This window comes from Peromyscus maniculatus, chromosome 18, assembly GCF_049852395.1.
Source record: "Peromyscus maniculatus bairdii isolate BWxNUB_F1_BW_parent chromosome 18, HU_Pman_BW_mat_3.1, whole genome shotgun sequence".
NCBI classification, from domain to species: Eukaryota; Metazoa; Chordata; class Mammalia; order Rodentia; family Cricetidae; genus Peromyscus; species Peromyscus maniculatus.
This window is the reverse complement of record NC_134869.1, coordinates 18,059,411-18,086,927: the sequence shown is the minus strand read 5'-3', so window position 1 is coordinate 18,086,927 and position 27,517 is coordinate 18,059,411. Positions and strand designations below refer to the sequence as shown.

Here is a 27,517-nt window from a genome sequence, read left to right as displayed (position 1 = left end):
GCTCTATAAAAGTGAACTATAAGTCCAGGCAAGAATCTGTGGCTGGAGAGGTCATATACCCCAGAAGAGGGTCTAAACTTTCCTAATTTAGTATAGCATCCAACTGTATTCTAAATACATGATACCCATTAAGTCACACCCATCATCAACGACTCTTCTTTCTGCAGTAGACAGAGGCTACTACTACTGCAACTGCTCAAAAGGTAGGCAAGTGACCATGGGCTGCTCGGCCCCAGTTGGTATATCCACAACACGTCCCCTACACCTTAGGCTCAGGGAACATGATGGAAGAGGGAAAGAGGAGATTTTGCCTGCTGCAAAATAGTACTTATTAGGGATAAGGAAGGCAAGTTTGTGAAACCTCAACAATATGTCTGCTTCAACAAGACTTGTAAAGTGACCACACCAGGTAACATGCCAGTGTGAAGGGAGGAAAATTTCATAAGGCCCAGTCCCTGCATGCAGAGTTACAGGCAGTCAATGGCTGCTGAGTAGAGGTGGTGGGGGTAGGGTGGATTGACGAGAATTAGTTTTCTCTAGGGACGAGCACCCTGATAGGTTATCCAATCTTAAGCTGTCAGCCTCGAACACTTATACAAAAAGGCAAGACTAATTGGAGTCAATAGATTGTGTGTGTATAACAATTTCAGAATCATGAATTTGAGAGGCTAAGTGTGGGGACATGGAGGAGTTGGAGGGAGAGAGTCAGGGGTAGAAATGTCAGTACAATGAACTCATATATGAAATTCCGAAAGATAATTTTGAAAGATTTTTTCTATAGATTTCAAAAGATAATGCCTTTGTTTTTTTGTTTGTTTGTTTTTTTTTGTTTTGTTTTTTTCCAAGACAGAGTTTCTCTGTGTAAAAGCTCTGGCTGTCCTGGAACTTTTGCTGTAGACCAGGCTGGCTTTGAACTCACAGAGATCCACCTGCCTCTGCCTCCCAAGTGCTGGGATTAAAGGCGTGCGCCACCACTACCCGGCAAGATACTTTTTAAAGGTTAAACTGCTAGTGACTAACAAGAATTTATTAATAAAGAACTCATCAAAAGCTAGTGCCAAATAGAGAGAGCTGGTCATGTTTACAGCTGACTGGGGCATACTCCTGTAAGTCTTTTAAAGATGGTATGTACTTTTAATGAAGCTTTAGTAAGAATTTTAACAAGTTTTATTTTGTGGTAGTTGATAAACATTGTAAAATTTACACAAAAGGGCAAAAGGCAAGTTTCACTTAAAAATACCAGAAAATTAACTACTAGATCTACTTCCCTGTAATTTTGTATACTTAAATGTCAAATAATATATTCTCAAATATTCATGCCAGTCTTGTTCAAAACAGTGAAATAAAAACAAAGCAAAATGCAGGGGCTGGGAGATGGGTCAGTACATAAAAGTGCTACCGTGGCAGCTCACAACCGCCTGTAACTCCAGTTACAGGGAATTCAACTCTCTCTTCCAGCCTCCGTGTGTATCAGGCATTCACATGGTGCACACACAACATGCAAACCAACACTTACACACACAAAATAAAAAAATGAATAAATATTTAAAAACTAAAAAATATGATCAGAAAGAACTCAGATGTCTATCAACAACAGAGAAGATAAATAAATTATACTATATTTATTTAATGGAATAATATAATAAAACAATAAAAAGAATCAATGAACTATACCTATGAGCAGCTTGGATAAAAATTGTAAGTATAATGACTACTGCAAAAAGATTATAAATACATGTAAATTTTCTCCAGAGTTTCCAAAATATTATAAAGAATATATATGGTGACAGTTGTGTGGTTCCTAGTCCAAAAGTTTGATTGATGGTTGTTTGTGACTGATAGCTTTAGACAGAGACAGGCAAGTGGATTCAAGGAAGGGATTTTTACAAGGTACTCTAAAAGCATGAGGAAGTTTTGTTTTCTAAGGTGGATGGTGTTAGGTAGCTAGATAATCAGAAGCCTCATTCCCTGGTAACAATAATTGCATGGGAATTCAATTTATTAGTCAAGAAAACATGCCTAGACCATTACCCACAGACGATACACTCATCTCCATTTCTTTCACCCTCAGAGACAATTATTGCTCCCTGATCAACTATCACATGAAACCGTTGTTTGTACAAAACGCCCTCAAATTTACATCAGTGGCACCAAACTACCTTTCTCATGTCGAATATGCATATTAGCTCATTATTAATTTGCAGTATCTCTTCTTCGGCACTCTTATTGGGCCCAGGCACTCGTGAGGCACTGACATTTTCAAGCTCTCACACTAGTGAGCAACGCTGTTGAGACAGGGCCTGAGCCCCCCCACTGCACTTCCTTCCTTACGGATGGATCTGGTTCATTCTGTTTCCTCTCCATGACGTCAGATGAGTAAACTGTCTTCTGTTTGGCAGTTTCCTTTTTCACTCGCAAATCTACCAGGCACATCTTTGAGCAGGACTCTGTGTGCATGCCTGAGCGTCTTCACTGTCCATTTTGTTAGAATCTGCCATATTGTTTTTGTCGAACTTATGAGTAAGTGCATGCACACTCCGTTTTCTTCAAGTCACCACTCACACTCACTATAGTCAGATACACGGTGTCAGTTCCCAAGGGACAGAAAAGGTTATTTCATCTTGAGTTTGTATTTCCCCAATTTTTCAGTGGTGCTAAAAGTTTTCATCATTTAGGCCTACCAGTTGCTGTTGAAATTCTTTGCACGCCTCTCTTAGGAGCTGCTTATTGAAATTGGGCTGTTGGGCTTTTTAAAAATCGGTTTGTTAGAAAGGTTTGAGATGTGCTACATAAAAAGAAGGCGCTGTGGCTGTAGCTCTGAGGGCAGGTGCTTGCTTAGCAGGCACAAGGCCCTAGGTTCAACTGCCAGAACCATCAATAAATAAATAAGTAACACAAATTTGGGCCTCAACGGATCTCTTAGCAGTCGGGAGTGCTTGGTGTTCTTGCAAAGGACCTGGGTTCAGTTTTCAGCACTCACATGGTGGCTCACAACCACCCCAAACTCCAGTTCCAGAGGGTCTGGTACCTTCTCTTGACTTCTGTATGAACCGGGCTTGGGCGCGGTACACACACATTCATGCGGGCAAAACACTTGCACATATAGAATAAAAACAAATCTCTATTTTTAAGGAAGCATCAGCAAAACATGTGCTAAATATCTTTACCCAGTCTTTTTTTTTTTAACATTGTGTTTGGTACCTATGTGATACACATTTTTTAAAAATATTCAACATACGCTCATGTAACTGTCTTTCCTTTATAAGTTGTGTTCTCTGCCTCCACCCCAGACCCTGTGCATAGAAAGGAAAGGATAGCAGTGTATTATTATTATTATTTTGACTTTCAGAAAACTACCAAGTGGCTTTCCAGACTGGTAGTTCACTGTACCTAAACGAAGATGTTTATGATAGTGCGGATGTTAAAAGAAAGGGTTACAACAAAGTGGATATTACCTGGATCCTGCTCATTCGCTACTACATACACCTGCAAAGAATTAACAACATGAGCAAGCTGCTAGGTGAGTCTCAATATGGTTTAAAAAGTGTGTAGTGTGTGTGTGTGTGTGTGTGTGTGTGTGTGTGTGTGTGTGTGTGTGTGTTTCTCCTTTTCCTACTTAGGTCACATTTCTAACGTAGAGTATAAAGTTGTTTTGACATCTTCCTGATGTCAACATATATTATCTTCCAATATCATCATCAGATTTACTTTATGTTTCAGGGATTTGAACCTGGCATAAAGGGAGCTTCAACTAGAATAGTATTTCAGTGTAACTTGTGTCTATAGAAATTCCACATATCTTTTTTCATATGTTTAAAAACAGCATGACAGAGAGGTATCCAGTGGCTTCCCAAGATTGCCAAGTGGTCCATAGAGTGAAATAGCTAAAAACCAGGGACTACAGAGTGACAGCTTACAAATGAATAAGATAGAATCTGGCTTTAGGATGTGTTCCAGGATCTAGTGTGTAAAAGAGATGGAATGTATGACTTTGGATAGGATATTTAATTATAATTTAAAAAATCACCCCCTGTCTTAGTTTGGGTTTCTATTGCTGTGATAATACACCAAGACCAAAAGTAATTTGAGGAGGAAAGGGTTTATTCCAGTTTACAACTCTCAGGTCACACTCCATTGCTAAGGGAAATCAGAGCAGGAACTCAAGGCAGGACCTGGAGGCAGGAACTGATGCAGAGGTCATGGAGGAGTGCTGCTTACTGGCCTGCTCCCTGTGGTTTTGCTTAGCTGCTTTCTTAGAGCACCCAGGACCACCTGCTCAGGAGCAGCAACACCCCCAGGAAGCTGGGCCTTCCCATGTCTGCCATCAATTAAGAAACTATCACACAGGCTTGCCCACAGGCAGGTTTAGTGGGGGCATTTTCTCTATTGAAAATGTTTCCTTTTCCCAAATGACTCTAAGCTTGCATCAAGTTGACATGAAACTAGTCAGCACACCCTGTAAAGAATATCTAGGAAAACTGGTGAAGCCCACTTCACACCAGCCGTTTCCATGATTATTTTGACAGTATGAGTGTTTTATTATGCCTTTGTGGACCCTTGAAGTTAGTGACCTAGTATTGCTCATGCATGAAATCAACAAAGACTGGTCCATGCCAGGGTGTTGTTGTTGATTTTGCTTTTTTGGGAGGCCTTCCACCCAGCTCCCAAGTAAATCACGCACAGAAGCTTATTCTTAATTATAAATGCCTGACCTTAGCTAGGCTTGTTTCTTTTCAGCTTTCCCTAACTTATCTCATCTACCTTTTGCCTCTTCTGTAAATCTTACTTCTACTCTATGGCTGGCTATGTAGCTGGGTAGCTGGCCCCTAATGTCTTCATCCTTCCTCTCTCGTTTCTTGATCTTTTCTCCTCCAAGGTTTCTCCTTCTATATAGTCTCTCTGCCTGCCAGCCCCACCTATCCTTTCTCCTGCCTTGCTATTGGCCGTTCAGCTCTTTATTAGACCATTAGGTGTTTTAGACAGGCACAGTAAAACAACTTCACAGAATTAAACAAATGCAACATAAAAAAGTAACACACCTTAAAATAATATTCTACAACAGGGTCCTGTAGCTAAAGTTTTCCTGCCTTGCCCACAGTCAGGACAAATCTCTGTCACCTGTCAGTCCCACAGCTGCTCAGACCCAACCAAGTAAACCAGAGACTTATTTTGCTTACAAACTGTATGGCCGTGGCAGGCTTCTTGCTAACTGTTCTTATAGCTTAAATTAATCCATTTCCATAAATCTATACCCTGCCATGTGGCTCATGGCTTAATGGCATCTTTACATGCTGCTTGTCATGGCGGCAGCTGGCAGTGTCTCCTTCACTCAGCCTTCCACTTCCCAGAATTCTCCTCTCTGTTAGTCCCACCTATACTTCCTGCCTGGCCACTGGCCAATCAGTGTTTTATTTATACAGAATGATATCCACAGCAGGGTCCGGTGTCGGAAAGGCAAACAAGGCAACCAAGCTCAGTCACAGAATGGCTGAGCACAGAGCTCAGGCATTAGCAAGGAAATGAGCTATCACCGGGGAAGGTTTTAGGGTTGAAAAACTTATTGTGCTGTGGTCTGGAGTGACAGAAACTCACCCAGAGGGGAAGGGTGTGGACTTGGGCCTGACCTGCCACCACAGTGACCAGTGACCATTGCACCTAACCCAGTAGCTGGCACTTTCCACAGAAGCATTCCTGTCTCTTCTTTTACCCTTTGGGCTTTCTTAGGGTTTTGTCCAGTCTGTAAACATAACCTGTATGTGCCAAGGCTCCCCACACCCAGCGGTGACCTTAACCAGTAAGGGAAGAGACAGTAGAAGAGCATTGCACCTTCTGTCTTAGTGGAGATTGTCCTTCGTGTTTTTGTTTATTTGTTTGTTTGTTTTTCCCCCAGAAGATCTTAGCAGGACCCATCCCCTTGTTTCCCATGGGCCCTGCCCCATTCACTTTTTCACCCTTCTAACACTCCCTTTCTCTTGGCCGCAGTTGTCTGGACCATCCACAAAGGTCTTTGAGTTCCCTTTTCAGAAGAATATGACACATCTAAATCTCCACGACAGGGTCTGTTTTGTGTGGAACCCAAAATAAGACAGGCAGACAGAACAGATGGTGCAGTTCTTAGCATTTACAACCAGCAGCAAATCCTTGTGTGTGTCTGAGATTTCCCTTGAAGCCTGTGGTAATCAGCAATCACTCGCATATAAATCCCATGGAGCAAGGTCATGGGGAGACACTAGCTGGTTGGTGTACCATAGCGGTCAGTGAATGAATACCAAGACTGAGACCATTCTGTCCCTCACATGAGCCTCAACAATGATCTTTCTGTTCCCTAAGCATCTGCAACTCCAGTCTCAGGGATTTCTTTGCCCGATGATATGCTCCTCACATCCCTGTTCAACTCTGAACTGATTTTGCGCCAAAAAGAAATGCATCTTTTCCTGAGACGATTCCTACAACTCTACTCTTCCTCGTGCATCGAAGGGTTTCCAAGGGAACTTCTTCAAGGTGTGGAAAACTTCGTTCCACTAGAGAAAGTCCTGTTTGATTCATCAGGCAAGGTAAGCTTCTAAAACATGTATCTCCACGAGCTGTCTTGGAGTCACCCTCCTATTTCAGCCGCCAAGTGGTACAGAGTTCCAAGATGGCTCATTTCTGTAGAACCGCATAGGAGGACCACCAAGTCCCTGCGATTTCAGGATGATTCCCACTTCAAGTCTTCTTTCTTGTCATTCCCATTGAACTTTGAAATGCTCCAGAATCTTCTCTATTCCTGAAAATCAATATATTTCAGGCAGCCATTTTGCTAAGATCTGATGCAAATTCCAGTATTATAACTTTGCCATACCCTAATATGAGTCTTTCTAAATCCACACCCAAGTCCTTTTTTATTTGTTTTAAAAGTGTAAAATATTCATTGTACTTCTCACAACAGTTAATATAAATAGATTAAAGAAGTAAAAGCTTTAGATGAATTAAGAGTCGGAGAACTTTTCATTTGGGAAAAGTATTAAATTAGATGGATTTTTTACAAAATATGTAATATAAAAACTTTAGAGATTCCCATTGAAAAGACATAAAAAGATAAAGTTTCAAGAGTTACTTTTAAAATCATCATGGTCTTGAGTAATAGAAATGTTTAAACAAGCTACTAAAATGAGAGAGTTTGATTATACTGAACAAGTCATTTAAAAAATAGGAATATGGACTTGAAATTTAACAATCAATCAACATTTGTTGAATCCCTACAGTATGCCAAAGCAACACTGACTGACAGAGACAGATAATGTAGAAAATCAGAGCCCCTGAGTGCAGGCTTGGTCTAGTAGTAGAGAAACAGATCTTAGGTTTGACCAAGAAGAGGTTAGATTACTTTAGAGAGTCTTTCTAAGGGACATCACAAGGTGAGTGTGAAAATTAAAATGGATTATTTTTATGGTTTTAGTTTAAATTGCTACAGGAAATGCTCAGAGAATATTTGATGGCTTAAGTATAATCAAGACACTTCTCACTATGACCTCAATAGCACAGGAAAGAGTGTCAAGATCTGACAGATGGGATCACATGAAATCCAAAGGTTTCTAGGGGCTGAGGAGATGGCTCAGTGGCTGTGCAAGCATGAGGACCTGGCTTCACCTGTGGTGGTATTGTGTTCCCCAAAATAATGTGTACTCTAATAAATTTATCTGGGGTCAGAGAACAGACAGCCACTAAATACAAAGGCTAGAAAATGGTGGCACTCACACCTTTAATCCTAGCATTCCAGAGATAGAAATCCCTCTGGATCTCTGTGAGTTCAAGGCCACATTGGAAATAGCCAAGCATGGTGACACACACCTTTAATCCCAGAAAGCCAGCCTTTAATCCCAGGGAGTGGTGGTAGAAAGCAGAAAGATATATAAGGCGTGAGGACCAGAAACTAGAAGCATTTGGCTGGTTAAGCATTTGGCCTGGCATTAAGCATTAAGCTTCAGGCTTTTGAGCAGTAATTCAGCTGAGACCCATTCCGGATGAGGACTCAGAGGCCTCCAGTCTGAGGAGACAAGACCAGCTGAGGATCCGGCAAGGTGAGATAGCTGTGGCTTGTTCTGTCTCTCTGATCTACCAGCATGGACCCCAATAACTCACCTCGGGTTTGATTTTATTAATAAGAACTTTTAAGATTCATGCTACATTCACCTCCTCAGCACCCATGTAAAAAGCTCCATGTCATGGCTCTTCAGTGGGGTGAGCAGACTAAGATAGGTAGATGCCAAAAGCTTGCTGCCCAGCCAGTCTAGTCCAACTGGTATGGAACATGATATAGAAACACACTGAAGTTGACCTCTCCCTTCCAGAAGCACACACACAAGCAAGTATGCTTACACACACACACACACACACACACACACACACACACACACACACACACACACCTTCAGCACAACAAAAGAAACTGCCAAAAGAGTGGACAGACAGATTGCAGAATGGGAGAAAAATCTTTATTCAGCTATACTTCAGAAAAGGGGTAAATATCTAGAATATAAAAAGAATAGCAAAAACAAAGTACTAAAACCAAAACTGTCAATCACCAAATGGACCAATGGACTGAGAAAACAGTTTTCATAATAAGAAATGCAAATGACCAATAATATATTTTTAAAAAGCATTCAGCATCCTTAGCCATCGGAGAAGCAGAAACTAAAATTGCTTTGGGATTCTGTCTCACCTAATGAGAATTGCTACCTTTAAGAAGACAAATGACCACAAATGCTAGCTGGGCTATGGGGAAAGGTCAACCTCTTGTCTCCTATTGGTGGGAGTGAAAAATAGTGCAATCACTGTGGAAACTAGTGTGAAGGCTTCTACAAATCTAAAATAGAACTACCATGTGACCCATCTATGCTGCTCTAGGTATACATCCAAAGGACTTTACATCCTATTACAGCAACATCTGCATGTCCATGTTCCTTGCTTTTCTTTTTATGGTATCAAGGAAGTAGGATCAGTCTAGATGCCTGTCAGCTGCTGCATTCATCTGATGTAAGGCGAATACATGGTGGAGTTTTATTTAGCTGTAAAGGAGAATGCAATTATGAATTTGCAGGAAACTCGGTGGCATTGGAAAAATAGTATATCAAGTGAGTTAACCGAGGCACAGAGAGACAAACGCTGTAGTTCCTCTCTTACATGTGGGTCCTGGCCTCTGATGGTAAATACGTGAATCGACACAGGTGTAGACGTGGGTAAAGCCCAGGGGATCAGAGAAGAGCCTTTGATACAGGGTGGGAAGGTTAATAAGGGGTGAGGAAGACAATAGAACACATGGGATCTTAAAGGGGAAAGGGGAATACTGGGGGTGAAAGGATACAGCAGGAGAAGGGAAGCAGGGAAATGGTGGGGGCTGGAGTTGGGGGGAGTCAACCAAAATGTAGTGTGTATGAAAATACCATAAGGAAACCTGTCACTTTAGAGGCAATTTTTTGATTAAAAAATAAAGTCATGTTCTCACAAGAAAAAGTAATATAAACAGACACGTGTATATTAGCTTTACTGTTGGTGTTGTGTAGTATTAACCAGCAAAGGAGAGAGGAAACAGAATTAAAGAAGAGACATAATGAAGTAATGAGCCATAGGACTGCAAGAGGCAAGAAAGAGTCAGCTGTACGAGATACTGCTTAAGAAAAAATGGCACACCGGAACAGCGTCATGACCCTTAGGAGGAGGAAGGCAAAGGGGCTGTGGGAAGCCTGTGATCCTTAGAACATGGGGACACAATCAACAGATGGGGAGGGAGTGGAGCTGGGCGGAGGATGAGCATCTTGTGGAGAAAGCCGCTTTGTAGATGGAAGGCCTGAGATTCTAGCTGTAAACTCAAGGGGACATGGAATCTGTGAGCATCTGGTACATATTTATGAAGAGACAAAATTATTTCATTTGCATGGATTCTTTTAAAGTAAGAAGAAGGTGTTCAATTATTTTGAATTAACTTGACCTTTGAACCTCCCGATTTAGTTCTTTAGTGTTTACTATGAGAGGCTTCCATGTACCCGCCATGTCCATGCCTCTGCCGCCAGCTCGGCCAGAGAAGTGACCTGAAGCCATGGCTTGTTCTAGCACAGGAACCTTCACACATCTTATCAGGATGGAGCGCCTCTGTGCTGGGAGATAATGTTAAAAACTTAAAAGAATACTCCAGAACACTCCTGGCCTTTTTATTCCAAAGATTTAGTTGGTTGGTTTTTGTTTGTTTGTTTTGTTTTTCTCTTTTAATCAACTGTGACCTTAGAAGTAATAGGCCATGTGTGGTGGTGCATTCCTGTAACCTTGACATTTAGGAAGTTAAGCCATGAGGACTGTAAACTGTAGGCCAGCCTGGACTACATGGTAAGACACTGTTAAATTATAATATAAATTACATATTAACATGAAACATTTAAATAATAAAACAAGTGTTAGGATCCTGGAGAAGTCCCACAAAAGACCACCATCTGCATATGCAATCAGCATGCTGGGGCCATCCATCCTACAGAAAGGCAAAATGGCGATGACCGGAGAGGAGCTTGCAGGCTCCCTTTAAGCACAGCTAAGGGGCGTTCCTAGGGCAGTTAGGTCATCTCAGATATGATTGGCTTATGCAAGTGGCAATCATATTAGTATGTGCTAATTGGCTAGTGCTAGTCAGGGGCTGGTTAAGGCTACAGCTTTTCCATTTGGGGGCAGGACTGGACAAGTCCCAGGCTTTGTTCTTATTTGGTTATCACATTGAACTGTTATGGCTGAAGCCCCTGGTACATGCAGTGCCATGTACTTGCTGTTGGGGGTGTTGGAGATTGATTGTCCTTTGTCCATGGCTTCCTCAGAAACTACCTGATCAGTTCCAAGAAACAGGAAACACAGCCTAGTCTTTAACTGAGTTATTAGGGCAGGCTGTCATGATATTTGCCTGGCCCTCTCAACAAGGTAAAATTCATTAAGGAACTTTTAAGAACTCTGTGAAAGAGCCAAGCATGTTGGCTCATGTCCATAATTCTAACACTCAGGAGGCTGAGGATCATGAAGTTCTCTGTCTGTCTGGGCTACCTGGTAAAACCTCTGAGGCTGCACAATGTAACCCCACCTCAACACAACAATAACTCAAGATGAACCCAGATAAAGAAATCATCAAGGAATTATCCCCGAGGTAATGTGTTAGAATCATGTGGGAAGATGTTTCAAAGGACTCTCCCATCTTTCCAGAAACAGGAGGACTCTGACCTTCCTGATACTTACCATCTCATTCTGGACTGAACTCTAGTTCATGGAGAATTTCAAGAGTAGGAGTAGAGGGAAATTGTACTCCTATGAATCACAACATCGACACTCTAGAGTGTGGCTTCCTATGGGCTGGTGGGGGGCTGTGCTTGTAGTGATTTCCTTGCCCTTCACATAGTGTTGGAACACATCAGGCTTCTTTAAACCTCACATGAAGGAACAAAGACTGTCCAACCAACAAATAGTTCATTCCCAAGAAAAGCAGAAATGTGCATGTTCCAGATGTTTCTCCCAAATTCATCGATCATGAGAGAGAGGGGCAAATCAGCAAGATTGCCCAACAGCCCACACATCATAGAAAGAAGCACTATCTATGGGGCTCCCATCCAACACTAGCTTCTAATTCACCTCTTTGGAACTGAGACTCTGAAGTGGATTATTGCGTATGTCTTAGACACCTGGGATTTCTTTTCAGTTCTTTGTTGTTTATTTGTTTGTTTTGATTGGCATCTCATTTTAGGTCAGTCTTACCTGAAACTTACTCTGTAGCTCAGGCTAGCCTCAAACTCACAAGTGTCTTTCTTCCTCAGTCTGCTAAGAGGTAGGATTGTAGGTTTCCGCTGTCTTGCCTGGTTATACCTTGGCTCTGGAGGCAGAGAACAAGGGATGGGACCTGAAGGCTGAGAACATGTCTTAGTCGCTCCGCTCTTGTGCACATTGAACACAACTTTAGAAACTAAGGCGCATGACCGAAGGCTGTTGTGAAAGCGTCAATTGGTTGTTCTGGTATGGAGGGCCACTTGGACCCTCATGACTTTATTCTGAGGATGGAGTTCCACAGGAGACCTTTAGATGCAGTCTACATCCCTCTGACATTTCTCATGGCAGTGGCATTATGGGAGATTTTGTTTCACCTGTATACTCTTGTTTTTATATAATTAGTGTAACACTATCCCAGGATAATCAGCTCTGAGATCACTGTCGCTTGCCTGACAGGTGCAAGGTACCTAATCATGTGTTCGTTTCACTGGGGTAGGTAACTAACGAGCATGAAGCCTTGGGGGATTTTTTTTATATATATATAATCTCCAAGCTTGGCTGATTTTTATAATAACGTTTTTGAGCCTTTAATCACCCGGGAGGCTACTTCAATCAAACTATTTCCTTACTTTGATACTTCAGTCTGTGTTTTCCCCATCAAGAACTAAGTCCCTTTCCATAACCGTCTTTGCTGTGTGTTGGTTGTATCTATTAGAGCTTGTGATGGAAAACAAAGGCACCAAACAAATCACATTAGAGATCCCAAATAGAGGATGATTAAAATCGTGCACAGTGCCGAGTTATGCATGCTTATGGACTGAGTGCCTATGCAGCCTGGGCAATTCCAAAGATTTGATTAACTGGAATGATTTAGTTTTGATATGATGGTAGGTCTGTTATCTCATTCCTTTTAAAGAATTAAGAAAACATAAAAAGTACTTGGTGCATAACTCACCATTGTATATGTGTGTATGTATATATAAATTAATCTCACCAGCAACTAGATACTATAAATGCTTTAAAGATATGGAAAGTGTATGTTTTCATATTGATAGTGTGTATGTTTGGGTATGTGTATTGTGGGTGTGCTCATATATACACTTCTATGTGAAGGACATTTGTCATTCTCTAGCAGCTAGCCACCTTGGCTTTAGAGACAGGAGCACTCACTAGCCTGGCACTTACTTCTAGGTCAGTGAGCCCCAGGGACCCAGCTGTCTCCGTCTCCCAGCACTGGTCCTACAAACATAGCCCACCGTACCCCATGTTTGCACATGGACTCTGGAGAGTAAACTCAGGTCCTCAGGCTCATGAAGCAAGCCCTGATCACTGAGCCGTTGGCCCAGTTTGACGTTGATATATGTTATATTTATTAAACATTGCTCTAATTATCACATGTGTTGAACTAAAAGGTAACTGATTTTTATTTTTCTATACTGACCTAGTTATGAATATGAATCCTTTGTAAAAATAATTCAGAACCCCGGAAAGCTCCTCATAGGAGAAACTCAATTTTGAAACAGTTCTTTACTCCATCTCCTTTATGAACTGTGGGATGTGGTACCCACTCTTCATTATGCAGGGTTTTTTTTTGTTTTATAGCTTCTAGATCATTTTGGAAAGTTTCCTGTTTAGTATTACCTTTCAATCAAAACATCTTTCTCCTTTTACCAGTGAACAGCGTGAGGTGCAGGGTCTTGCCCATTTCTGCTTTCATTCTGAAGACTTGCACTCACAGTCCAAGCTCGAATAAGCTCAGGCATGATGATGGGAGGGACAGATTGGCCTCTGGCGTCACTGTGTCTTCCTTGGTCATCAGCCCCTGAGGTGCCTTAGATGGCATGGAAACCGCTTCCCAGTTACTGCACTGCGATCTTGGAAGCAAGAAAAAGAAATTAATGTTGAAAACAACTTACCATCCTTTAATGGTTCTTTAGACTTGAGGTTCTCTGCTGTTTAGGTGATAAACATCAGCCATCTTATGCTCCCTCACTCACTCCAGCAACCCTTTAAACAAAGGATGAAGTCCTCAGTCCCATTCTTTGCATTTGTGTTCCTGGCCCAGTGACTGAATTTCCTAAAAGATCCCACTGAGGACTTGAACTTACAGATCAACCCCATTCATTTAAAGAAAGAAGGAAGGAATTGGACTTCAGCCTCATAGGGAGAAATAAGTGTCGTTTTTTATGGATGGTGCCACCATTTAATAGTGTAAGTTACGAGCACACACTCTGTGCAAGTAGCACGTGCTAACCAATTGTGCCACTGGCACTTGAAGCACACACTCTGGATATCTCCTCATCAGTATGTAAAGCAGAAACCATGTAATAGGTATTTCTTAGCAACAAATTTCAGGGTATCTCCCCTCCTCCGGAAGTTTTATTAAAGTAAAAGATATGTGTTGAGTCCAGGGGGGCCTTAAAGCATTGTTTATTACATGAGAATTTATTCTATGGTAATCTAGGGGCAGTTTTAAAGTCTCCTTCCCTAAAACAAGCTGAGACAATTCCCAGAATTTTTTTAATGTAGACAGTTAATTTACTTTAAATATTGAATGAGCTCATGATCAGCAACTGTACTGACGTGGTTTCTCATTTTTTTTTTTCCTGTTCCCTAGGTTCATCGGGACAGCTCTGTGCAGTCTGATATCTCTGGGAAGCTCCTCGGCAGTCCGTCTTATACAGAATCCTCGTCAGAAATGGCAGTACAGGCACTAAACAAAGAACTCTGCTTTCAGTGGTATATGCCTCCCCTGGACAAACCTCCGAAGGATACGGAACCCATGGTACACACACACCGATAGAGTTCAATATTCCATTCAGAGATAAGGCTTAGCACACTCCAGCTAAAGCAGTAGTGGGGATCATTCCCTTGACGATGATGGAGCAGTGATTCAGATTCTAGGGGCGTCTTGAAAATGGGTCAGGCTTTGAAAAGTAGAACAGTTGGTCAATATAACCTTTTACGAGAGACCTTCTACTGTAGACTTTCTCCAATGATTGCTTTCTCTAAGAAGAGCCTCAGGCATTTTCCCATAGAATGCTAGCCTTAGGGGTTTTCTTAGGGGTCTGGCATCTGCATTTGGTTTTTGTCTCTCACATTGGTCTCCTTTTGCACTCTCTAGCACCTACGTTCTATCCCCTCCAGCACTGCCTCTGGTAGCTTCTGCACCTCCTTGACTCACATGACCTCTGTCAAATCAGAAACCTCTCAGGCCCATCCTTTTTTTTTTTTTTTTTTTTTACTCTCCACCCTCCCTCTCCTGTAATTGGTCAATTAGACAGCGTTCCCTATTCCGACAAAAAGAGATTTACCGTATCACTTCGCAGCTCTATTTAAAGCTGTGTCCTACCTTTTAAAGCAAGCCATCCCTGTTATCTACAGGTGATTGCTTCCTGGATTTTCCAAAGATACCAGAATCCATGGATGCTCAAGTCTCTTTACTAAAATGACATAATTGCATATGACCCACATACACACTTGTGTGCACTTCCAGTCATTTCTGCATTAGATATACCATCCAATACAAAGGAAATGTGTGCACAGTTACTGTGCTGTATTATGTTGGAAATAATGACAAGACAGAGTCTTTGCATGTTCAGCAGACCCAACAAAAAAATGTTTTCCATCTGTAGGTGGTTGAATTTGTAAATGTAGGAGCCCATGGCTATGGAGGGCTGTCCACACCATCTCTTCCCCTCTTTCCTAGTCAAATCCTTGCCTAACTTTTACAATAGTGTATCTATCATATCTTTCAGGGAAATTCACTATAGTGGTTTTCAAATTGTGGTTCCCCAAATATTAATAGGTGAGAGGGTCAATACAAGTGGGTCATGAGTAGCACCGAGAGTGTGTGTACATGTGTATGTACATGTGTGTGTACACTGCATGCATGTGAGAGGAGACCAGAAAATGGCATCATGTCTTCCTCTGTTGTTACCTTGAGAACAAGTGTTTTGGCACTTGCCTGGCTAGTGAGCTCCTGGATCTATCAGTCTCTGCTTCTCTAACACTGTGGCCTCAAGAGCATGCAGCTGCACCAGGATTTTTATGTGTGTGCTGGGTGTTCACATCTGGATCCTCTCTCTCTTTTCCTATTGAGCCAATCTCTCTATCTCAAAAGTAGCACTTTTAAAAAAGAAATAAGATACAAGCCAAAAAAAGTGAATATCACATATCAGTAAAAAAGGCTTTGTGAAATTTTATTTCATGATAAATGTTGTTAAAGACAGAATTTCATAGATTGATCATCATGTATCAGAATGTACTTACTTGTAGAAAAGCCAACAAAAAAAATTTAAGTTCAAGGGTTTGGAGGGTTTATAGTGGGGAAACAGAATGTTTATCTAAGCACTAGTCTTTGAAAATTAAAAGTATGTTCATGTCACCAGACTGTACAGCCACCATATCATGTCGGTTACGGGGAGGGCAGACTGGTGCAGGATGACCTGGATGTCCTTGTGTTGATGTCAGATGAAAGGAGTCATTCTCTAGGAATCAGATGCTGAGACTTCAGCCCTGGCATCACCAGGGTAACAAGGTTCCATCCGCAAACAACCATGTCTGACAATGAACAAGGGCTCCATGGACTGATGTCAGCAGGTTGGATGGAGAGCCCCAACCACCAATTCTGATTTAAGGGGGATAATTTTTCTCAAGGCACAAGAAAACAGGCAGAGCACAGCTTCCCTTTCTTACCTTGGGTCCATTTTTCTTTCTTTAGGGGTGAACATGTATATATGTATGTGCATGTTTCACAATAAAAGATGTAGTGGCTGCCAAAAGGTGTCACTAAGAAACATTTGCTTAGATGATTATGTCTTCTCAGATCCCACATTCCTACCTTTTTGGAAGATATTTCTGACAGTTGCTTGATTATTCTAGATATTTGTATCTCTGTGCATTCGACTACTTATTATTTTTGTGTGTTCATATAGAGTTGGGTATCAGGTAACTAGCCACTGAGACTCAGAAAACCCTAGATGATAACCACACTGAGCACTGTACCGAGCTGGGTGCATGGCAGCCATTTTGTTTCTATTAGCTTGACAGCAGCTATATGAGAGAGGTGAGATCACTGGCCCCATTTCTCAGAAGAGGAGACTGAGGCCAAGAATGGAGGACATCCAGGTGGCAAGGGCACAGACTGGAGCCATGTGACTCCAGAGGATATCTGCCTAAGTAAGCAAGAGACACACTAATTCCTCGGACGGCATCTGCAGGTGCTCTGAGTCTCAGGCAAGACGAAGAGAATCGCATCTCTGATTTAGCCCTTCAGACATTCCAGGGACTCTAAAGGGCATTTGCATGCCATGGTAAATTCATGTCACCCCGTCCATTCCCGTTTACTGACTACTTAGAAGCAGAAATTCCAATAGGAGCCAAGGATGCTGGGCTCAGTAGAGTCAAAATCCCAGCATTTGGGAGATTTAGAAAGGAAGGTTGTTTTTTTGTTTTTTTGTTTTAAAAGAATTCAGAGAGATAAATGTCTCTAGGTAATGAACTTCAGAACTAAGTTCAAGTTTGTAACTTAGAAAATCTTAACTTCCTAAATACACGAAGCAGAAATCAGACTATCCTATCTTTAGTAGAACATAACAGAACCACACAAGAGTAACCTGTTAGATCTTTGCTACAATTAATTAACTCTCAAACAATTTTAATATCCTGCCGAGACAGGAACTAAATGACCACTGGAGACATAAATCAAAGGAACATCCCAGATTGAAGAATGCTGCTTTCAGCCAGACCAACAAGCATAGCTCGGCTATGAAAACATGCATCCAGAGGCAAAGGGTTCATGACTTAGCTTTGTCTCAAGGTTATTCCTGAGAGCCTCGATCTTTACCCTGCCCCATCTGCCTGCCACTTTTAACAACCAGGGTTCTGCGATGTGGTTCCAGATGAGGTCTGAATTACATTTATAAGGTGGTTAGCTTCAAGGTATGCATTCATCGGGAGTGATGGCTGACAGAGATGCGTGGGTTAGTTTATTGTTGACTTGATACAAGCTAGAGTCATTTGGGAAGTGGGGATGTCAATTGAGGAATTGCCTCCATCAGATGGTCCTGTAAGTCTGTGGGGACATTCTCTTTTATTAATGATTAATGCGGTGGGCTCTATTCACTGTGGCTGGTGCCACCCTTAGGCAGATGGTTCTGGGTGTATAAGCAAGCAAGTTGAGGATGCTGCAGGAGGCAAGTCAGTAAGTAGTACCCCTCTATGGCTTCTGTTTTAGTTCCTGCCTCCAAGTTCCTGCTTGAGTTCCTGCCCTGGCTTCCCTCAGTGAGAGTATGGTGTTGAAGTATAAGCCAGAGAAGTCCTTTGTCCTTTAGGTTTCTTTTGGTCATGGTATTTATCATAGCAAGGAAAGGCTAAGTAGGACAAGATGGTTGATGGCTAACCTTTCTATGGGCATCGAGACCTAATTTGGTCTCCTACCTTGCCTCAAAAGCCATCATAGTGTTATATGTGGCTGCACAGTCTAAGGCCTGGTGTCTTGAGGCCACAGAAGATGCAAACCGACGAGCAAGACTACATTCAGGAAGTCTGATCACACAAAACACTGAACACTGGGCAGAAAGACTCCATCTGACTAGTGAAAACAACTTTGGACAGAAATGAATCCTCAAGATGTTTAATTAGTACAGGATTTGAGCTATGCTAGGGGCAAGAGATATGGGGCCCCGTGCCTTCTTGGAGGTCTTTATGTCTTTGAAAAGACCTAGAATCTTCCTAGGCTGTGTTTTCTAGACCAGCTCAGTCTAGCAGGATAGCAAGGGAAGAGCTAGGCTACCCATAGTTAGTGCCTGGAGTGTTATAGGAATCATATGACTGCCCAGGACTTTCCTCTCAGTTGTCTCTAGATTTGGAGTCTTGATTGAATCTAGCTCCTGGTCCTCCTGCAGATGTAGGTGTATACTATAAGCCAGTAGTATAGTAGGTGTATACTATAGCTACTAGGTGTGTGCAATAAGCCAGTAGTATACTAAGTGTATACTATAGCTATGAGGTGTGTTCTATAAGCCAATCCCAAGGAATGGGATGGTCATATCTTCAGTTTACTAACAAGGAGCCAGAGACATTGATGTTTAAACAAGTTGCTCAAGATCACAAAGATACTAAGTAGGGGAGGCCCAAGCAGACACACTGCTCCATGCTCATTGTGGCTACAAGTGTGTTTAGGATTTGAGGACGTGATGTTCTGATCTCACAGTGTCCCTTATTCGCCGACTTCAGCAGTTGGTACCAAGCTCAGGTAGAACAAGCTTTGAACCTGTACACAAGCTGCAGACAGCTGTTGGCACAGTGAGGAAGAAAGCCTCTTGCATGAATCTGAAGCGTGCATCTGATACAGACTTTCTATTCATACACTTTCGGGAATGTCAGAGTTACCGTTCCCATTGCTGCGAAGAGACACCTCGGCCATGGCAACCCTTATAAAGGAAAACTTTAACTGGGGCTGACTTATAGCTCAAAGGTTTAGTCCATTATCATCATGGTGGGAAGCGAGGCAACATGCAGGCAGACATGGTGCTGGAGAAGGAGTTACATCTTGAACCACTCCCACCCCCAACCCCACATCGCAGGCAACAGGAAGTAGTCTGTCTCACTGTGTGTAGTGTGAGCATAGGAGACCTCAAAGCCCACCCCCCACAGTGACACACTTCCTCCAACAAGGCCAAACTTCCCATTAGTGCCACTCCCTTTGGGGGCTATTTTCTTTCAAAGCACTACAGGGAACTTCATTGACCCTATCAGACATGATGGAAAGTTCAGAGACATGATGATATTAATTGGATAAATGCTGAAAAAAAAAATGCCCCAAAGGACAAGATAATATTCCTGTCTTCAAGAATCTTAAATTTCACTCCTGGCGTCAAGGACAACACTTACAAAGCAAGAATAAACAGCACAGGACAAGGTGTGGTCTTGGCCACATCTCTCGGTGAGATTTCATTGTCTTCTAAAAAGGTATTTTGCCACATCTCACATAAAATACATAACTTAACACATGGGAAGCATTCCTGCACTCTCTCTGGCAAGCTTACATTGCTGTTGAGAAGTGACTCCATTTTCCTCTCCCCTCCCCCATCCCTTTCTATTTTTAGAATGGTTATTCTAAGATTTTATTACCCACTGTGCTTCAGTGGGTTACAGAAACTTCTGTCAACTTGCACTTAGACTCTCTTGCTTACATTTTAATTTAAATGCTTTATTAGTATGCATTCCTGATATATATGTAAATATATATTTGTATTTGTCTCTTCAATATCATTAATCTCTTTGAATCAAAAAGGAGGTGAAGTTTTTTTAATTAATCAGGGTTGCAAATGCATAAAATGTCAAACATGCATTCACAAATGATTTTGAAGTTTGTTTATATTTACATTGATATTTTAAAATTTAAAAACAGTGGGGCTAGAGAAATGGTTCAGTCGGCAGAGTGCAAACACAAAGACCTGAGCTGAGATTCCAAGATAAAAAACAAAATCAGACGAGATCAGGCGCGTTCAGGCTGGTATTTCCTAAATAAAACACCAACAGCACAGACCCTGAGCACAACAATTAATAAATGGGACCTCTCGAAACTGAGAAGCTTTTGCAGGGCAAAAGACACAGTCAATAAGACAAAAAGACAGCCAACAGATTGGGAAAAGATCTTCACCAACCCCACATCTGACAGAGGATTGATCTCCACAAAAGAACTCAAGAAACTAGACATCAAAGTACTGAACAGTCCAATTAAAAAATGGGCTAAAGAGCTAAACAGAGAATTCACAAAACAAGAACTACAAATGGCTGAAAGACATTTAAAGAAATGCTCAACATCCTTAATCATCAGAGAAATGCAAATCAAAACGACTCTGAGATACCACCTTACACCTGTCAGAATGGCTACGATCAAAAACACCAATGACAGTCAATGTTGGAGAGGATGTGGAGCAAAGGGAACACTCCTCCACTGTTGGTGGGAATGTAAACTTGTACAACCACTGTGGAAATCAGTATGGCGGTTTCTCAGAAAATTAGGAATCGAACTACCTCAAGACCCAGCCATCCCACTCTTGGGCATATACCCAAGGGATGCTGATTCATACCATAAAGATACATGCTCAGCTATGTTCATAGCAGCACTATTTGTAATAGCCAGAACCTGGAAACAACCTAGATGCCCATCAACGGAAGAATGGATGAAAAAAAATGTGGTGCATATACACAATGGAGTACTACTCAGCAGAGAAAAACAATGAAAGCATGAAATTTGCAGGCAAATGGATGGAACTAGAAAAAATCATCCTGAGTGAGGTAACCCAAACTCAGAAAGACAGTCATGGTATGTACTCACTCATAGGTGGATTCTAGATATAAAATAAAGAACAATCAGACCACAACCCATAGAACCATAGAGGCTATATATATAGCATGGAGGTCCCTAGGATGACTGTGGCTTATAATAAATTTCAGTTTTACTCAATTATTGAAAAAAAATAGCCAAATGAAAGGAAACACATGAACTATGAACCAAAGGCTGAGGGGCCCCCAGCTGGATCAGGCCCTCTGAATAGGTGAGACAGTTGATTGGCTTGATCAGTTTGGGAGGCAACTAGGCAGTGGGACCAGGTCCTGTGCTCATTGCATGAGTTGGCTGTTTGAAACCTGGAGCTTATGCAGGGACACTTGGCTCAGTCTGGGAGGAAGGAACTGGACCTGCCTGGACTGAGTCTACCAGGTTGATTGCAGTCCTCGGGGGAGGACTTGTCCTGGAGGAGGTGGGAATGGGGGGTAGGCTGGGGGTAAGGAGAGGGGGTGGGAGGGGGGAGAATAGGGGAACCCATGACTGATATGTAGAACTGAATGGTATTGTAAAATTTTATAATATATATATATATATATATATATATATATATATATATAATATAAAATAATAAAATTTGTCAAAAAAAAAAAAATCCCACTGGGCAGTGGTGGTGCACGCCTTTGATCCCAGCACTGGGGAGGCAGAGGCAGGCAGATCTCTGTGAGTTTGAGGCCAGCCTGGTCTACAGAGCGAGTTCCAGGATATCCATAGCTACACAAAATCCCAGTGTGATAACAGGCACCTACACAGGAGGATGCCTGGGTTCACTGGCTAGCCTGTCTAGTCAAACTGGCAAGCTGCAAGGTCTGTGGGAGACTGTCTCAAAACACTAGGTAAATAACAACTCAGGAAGACATCCATTGTCAGTCTCTGGCTTTCACATGCATGTGCACATGCATGCACCTACATCTGCAAAGCAATATACACATGCATATACCTCTTCCTTCCACAGACAGACAGACACACATGCATGCACACCCACACCTCCCCCCCCAATTTTACAGAGATACAGTTCATAGATCGTCAGTTCACCCATTTGAAGTATATAATCCAGTGTTCTCAGTAGATTCATGGAGTTGCACAGCTATTTCTGCATCGGTTTCACACATTTCCCCATATAAGAAATTCAATAACTGTTAGTACCCACTCCCATCTCTCTGTACCCCTCCTACTACTGCTCTCCCGGCCCAATACCCCGACAGTTATCTACTTTCTATCTCTACGTTTGCTTATTCTAAACACGCACAGGCACGCACACATGCACACACATGCACACACACATGCACATGAACACGCACACACATGCACACACATGTACGTGCACACACACGCGCACACACACACATACACGCACGCACGCATGCATGCATGCACACATGCACGCACACCCACGCAACACAGTATCCCCCATCTAGCTGATTACATACTCTTTAACTAACATCTGTGAGCTCCCTCCCAGACCTCCAGATAAACACTACGTACTGTCATTTTCCTTGAGCTCCCTGTCTGATCCCACGAGTGAGGCCATGCAGTGTCTGCATTTCTGGGGCTGGCTTAGTTTACTTCACATTCTGTCTTATAGGTTCACTCACATCCCAAATCTCAGGATTTCATTTTCAAGTCTTTCCGGTGTTCTATTTTGAAGGTATTTTATCTACCCATTCACGTGCTGATGGACACAGGTTGATTCCACGTCTTAGCTGTTGAGAATGCTGCTATGCTACACACCAGAGTGCAGCGATCGCTTTGATTGACTGATTTCCTCGCCGTTGGGTGTATACCAGTGGGATGCCAGGTCTTTTTCTGTGACTCTGAAAGCCCTGGGATCTTTCTTCTGTCTCACATGTAATGAAACCCTACGGCACGCCTTGGTTTCATGTCCCATCCATTCTGCTGGATCCCGACGGCACTCTTTTCAACCTGGACCACCCCGTATTCAGTCCACAGAGATTTCATCTCTATCAGGACCTTCCCTCTGGCTTTCTCTGCATATTCTTGAATTCCTGTTATTCAAAGAGTGAACCTGATAGGTTCAAAGTTTACGTTTCTTATCCTTTTCTCCCTCTTATCTGTGATTTGGATTTAGGATTTGCTTTTGGGGGGAGACAGATTCATCTTTGTGCTTCAAATATTTCGTTGCGTATTTAGCTGTGACAGTGTCTACTTTTGTCCCTGCTCTTTGTTCCGTTTCAGCAGCCCCGTGTTCCCCTTTCACGGACATGCCATGTCATCCCTCCATCTTCTTTGTTCTCGGGCTTATCGCCTCTCCCTCTCTAAGTTTGTTGGGGCCATTGATAGTTTCTGCTGTTCTGTCTTATGTCTGGTCCTCCGAGTCCCTTTCTTCTGTTAGTTTTGGCTTCCGCCTTTCCCTTCCTTTCTAGCGGATCTTTGGCCATCTGATTATGTTGGGAGAGGCACTGAAGACACGCGGTGCCCGGCTCATTGATGTCTAGGCTTCATTGTAGGATAGCTGGAGGGCGAGCCAGCGGTTCATTGGTGGGTGCTGAAATGCCGGTATCTGCGAATCTTTTCACTTTAACTGGTCAATGATCCCAGAGGGACTATGCAGATATGCTTCATCCTGCTGTGGTCCGGTGTGTGTAGATCTCACATTCATAATACATTAATTCCAATATTTCCCTCAGCACCTAGCCCCCAGGGCTAAAGACACTTTTGAATATAGAAAATCTGATTTACCATTTGCAGGGTACAGAGTGAGGACGGTTCACCCAGGAGCAGTGTCCTGGGAAATGTTGCATCGCCCCACTTGGGCAAGGAAGGGGCCCGGTGAGAGCGGTTCTCACACTTCTGTTTGCAGTCCCACCTGCTCTCGTCTTCTCAGGTGCCTGACCCTCTAATCCAGGAGCTTTCCCCCATTCTAGGTCATGCTTGAAGTTGGCAATCCTTTTGAAGACACTCGGGGTGCAGCCCTCCCTCTCTACCGAGTCTCCCAAATGCTCTCTGTTCTTCAAAGCGCTGCCAAATCCCATCTCTTTCACTCCCTTTCCTTTTTGTCTGTGCAGATTCATAGCTTAAAGGTATCCTTTTACTCTTCACTTTGACTTGCAGGGAAGCAGAGAGGCATGCGCGGGCCTGACGCACGCGTCTCTGCTTCCATGCAAGTAGAGTTTCAATGGTCCGCTCTGAGCTTCTGCTTCCTAACCTGGAAAGTGAAGGGAGGGTCTGTGAATCTCACAGTCTGTGACCCCACATTGCATGGAGTGGACTCGAAGAATTATCCAAATCCACGCAACAGGGAACTTACTGGGGCTCGAGTCACCAAAAGAGAGTCCCTCCTCTTTAACGGGCCTATGAAGCTGTGTGGAGTTGAAATAAATGGAGAAGAGAGGAGGAGAGCACTCTTTCCGTGGGTGTATGGGAAGGTGTACCTATTGAGAAGTAATGAGAAACAGAGTGTATACCCAACCAGGTGTCTGCGTTTTTTGCAGAGGGCTGACAAATGCTGAAACTTAAATCTAACTGCAGTGTAAAACATCACTCCAAATAGAACTTATTTTCATGTAATGACATTTGTGCCTTTTTTTCTAGGCAGTGTGTATGTGTGTGTGCATGCGTGCATGTGTGTGTGCGTGCGTGCGTGCGTGTGTTTAACTCACTATGTCGTCTAGGTTGACTTGAACTCTCAAACCTTGTGCCTCTGCTTCCCACATTCTGGGATTCCAAGAATGCATTGCTACAACCAAATTAGCTTTGTACCGCTCATATTTCTCTTCAAAGTGAATTGATGGGGCAGGGGAACTCAGTCATTTCTTTTCTACAGAAAAGATCTTTAAAACATGGTGATCTTTGCTATGAGGATTTTCAGGTGTAGTTTTGATGTCTGCTTTTGTACGTCCTTATTTCTCTTTAGGTCTTATTATTGTACGCATATAACTTGAAGCCTCTGAAGATTTCCGATATTAAAGTGCCCACTGGCAACAGCGTGTGTGTTGGCACCTCCTGGTTTCCACTGAACAGGCAAGTAGACACCTTTCTCAGGAAGGTGGGGATGATGATGGGTAAGCCGGATTCCACTGAGCAGGCAAGTAGACACCCTTCTCAGGAAGGTGGGGATGATGATGGGTAAGCCGGATTCCACTGAGCAGGCAAGTAGACACCCTTCTCAGGAAGCCAGCTGGGGATGATGATGGATAAGCTGGATTCCACTGAACAGGCAAGTAGACACCCTTCTCAGGAAGCCAGCTGGGGATGATGATGGAAAACCATTAGTATGAATTGTAAAAAAAGAGAAAGGAGTTCCCAGAAGACAGAGCGAAAAAGCTTGGGGTCTGTGGAGGAGGCTCAGCCTCATCTGGGCGGTGCTTTGCTGCCAATGCAGGTGAGTATAGCCACAGGGACTTAGGGTCTCGCGTCAGAACATTTGCATTGTGCTTCTTGTAAAGTCTTAGATTTAAGGGTTCGAGAGGGATACCAAGATGGATTATTATCCTTTGAAGCAAGAGATTCTCCAGGGAGTTATATACTTCCAATGACAGAGAGCATGGCGGGGGCTCTGAGGAGTATGGAGGTCCATGTGGGATCCCTTCTTAGAGATTTCAGAGACACAAAAGTTCCGTCATGTGGTTGATGAGGAGTCCATAGTATGTGCGTGCCTTTCCTACCTCTATTGAAGTGACACGTGGTCAGGAAGGGAAAGGGCAAAGGTTTGCCCATCCAGTTAATGTATGTCCATCACACAGATGTGGCCCCTGTGCCTCCTGATTTCTCAGACTGCTTGGTAAACCTCCTTTGGTGAACAGAGGTTTACAGACTCAAAGGCAAACTCTCTTGGTACCTGCCATTTTGCTGTCCAATATGTGTTCATAATAAAAACTTTGAAGAAGCTAGGAACATATGTCAACATAATAAAGGCTGTATTCTACAAACTTCCAGCCAATACTATACTAAATGGGAAAAAAATCACTCAGTGCATTCCCACTAAAATCAACAAGACAAGGATGCACATTCCTTTCTGAACTCCAACAATTAGACAAGAGAAGGAGACAAAAGGGATGCAAATAGGAAGATAAGTCAAATTACCCCCGTCTACAAACACTGATCTTGTGCAGAGGAGACCCTAAAGACTTCAGGAGAACCTTGGAACTGATGAGCACTTTTAGCAAAAGATCAATGATAGAGGTTGCCATCATACCGGCTGTCATTCATACTGTAGATCCATGATGGCAACAGTGTGGTCCTGGCAAAGACAGGCACGTGGGGCAGTGGAGTGGAAGAGAGGACCCAGAATTAAGCCAAGGCAGCTACAGTCCCCCGAGTTTTGGCAGAGATGCCAAAAACATGTAACAGAGAGAAAAGGCAGCCCCTTAACAAATAGTCCTGGGAAAATCTGATACTTGCAGGAAGAAGAAGGAAACTTGCTCCACATCTCTCATCCTGTCTAAAAAATGCAAACCTGATGAACTCCAAAGCTGTTCTGGGGAACCCGGAGGAGCGCTTCCGTGTGTAGGCAGCAGCGAGGGCGTTCTGAAAAAGACTCTAGTCACTCAGGGAACAACATCCAAACCTGCAAAGTGACACCCTGTGAATTGAGAAAGCTCTTGCATAGCAATGGAGACAGTCGCCAGAGTGAGGTGGCAGTCCACAGACAGAGACACTCTTTCACAGCTGTGTGCTGGACAGAGAATTAGGATCTAAGACTAACTCAAGAAACTAAATATCCCCCAAGCAAACCAGTTAGTTTAGGTTTAAAAATGGCGGGGATGGAGTGGGAGTGTTTCTCTATGGGGCTGCAAATTAAATCTAAAACTCCACCATCTCCTCTGTCCCCAAGCATATTTTACATTATCCCCCAAGTTAGACCCGTTAGCCAGGCTTTTCCTCTCTTTCCACCTATCAGGAAGTATCTTTAATTTTGTTGTTGTCGTTGTTAAAATTTGTCTACTTATTTCCTGTTTTCCTACCTTTTCACCAAATTCTTTGCTTTCAGTTTAAGAGAAAGGCTTTAACTCAGCTCGTTCATCGTCAACGCAGTCGCCCACCGCCCTGGGGCCTTCAGCCTCCCATTTCCCTCCTTTTAAGAGGGGAGTGATAGCCTCTCCTTGACTAGCTTCCTGGTGGTCGTTAGCCTCAAGCCTGATGACAGATGAACAGGCACTGGGACGTTGTTGACAGCACGGGTGTGTGCTGGCACTGGCTCTCTGCCCCACCAGGCATCTGGTCAGAGCGGAGTGGATGGAGACCCACCCTGCCTGCCTGTGTCCCCAGAGAGTCCTTGTTCTTGCTCCGTGGTTTTCAGATCTCAGGATGTCTTGGCCTTCTCATGAAAGAGAATAAAACAAGAGCTGTCTCAAGAGCTGGCAGACCTCCAATTATTTAGTCAGTTATTCCTCCTGCCCCCTTTCTTTCTTTGCCTTTAAACCAAAATGGTAG

General features: G+C 42.9%; 1 protein-coding gene across 1 annotated transcript in view; it reads left to right on the top strand.

Moving 5' to 3' along the window:
• Positions 1–27,517, top strand: part of Cfap54 (cilia and flagella associated protein 54) — a 297,311-nt gene that overhangs the window by 234,130 nt on the left and 35,664 nt on the right. The window contains exons 62-65 of the mRNA XM_042263184.2: positions 3,350–3,520; positions 6,331–6,554; positions 14,384–14,551; positions 24,999–25,105. Of these exons, the coding sequence (XP_042119118.2) occupies positions 3,350–3,520; positions 6,331–6,554; positions 14,384–14,551; positions 24,999–25,105 (670 nt within the window). The remainder of the gene's footprint in view (positions 1–3,349; positions 3,521–6,330; positions 6,555–14,383; positions 14,552–24,998; positions 25,106–27,517) is intronic.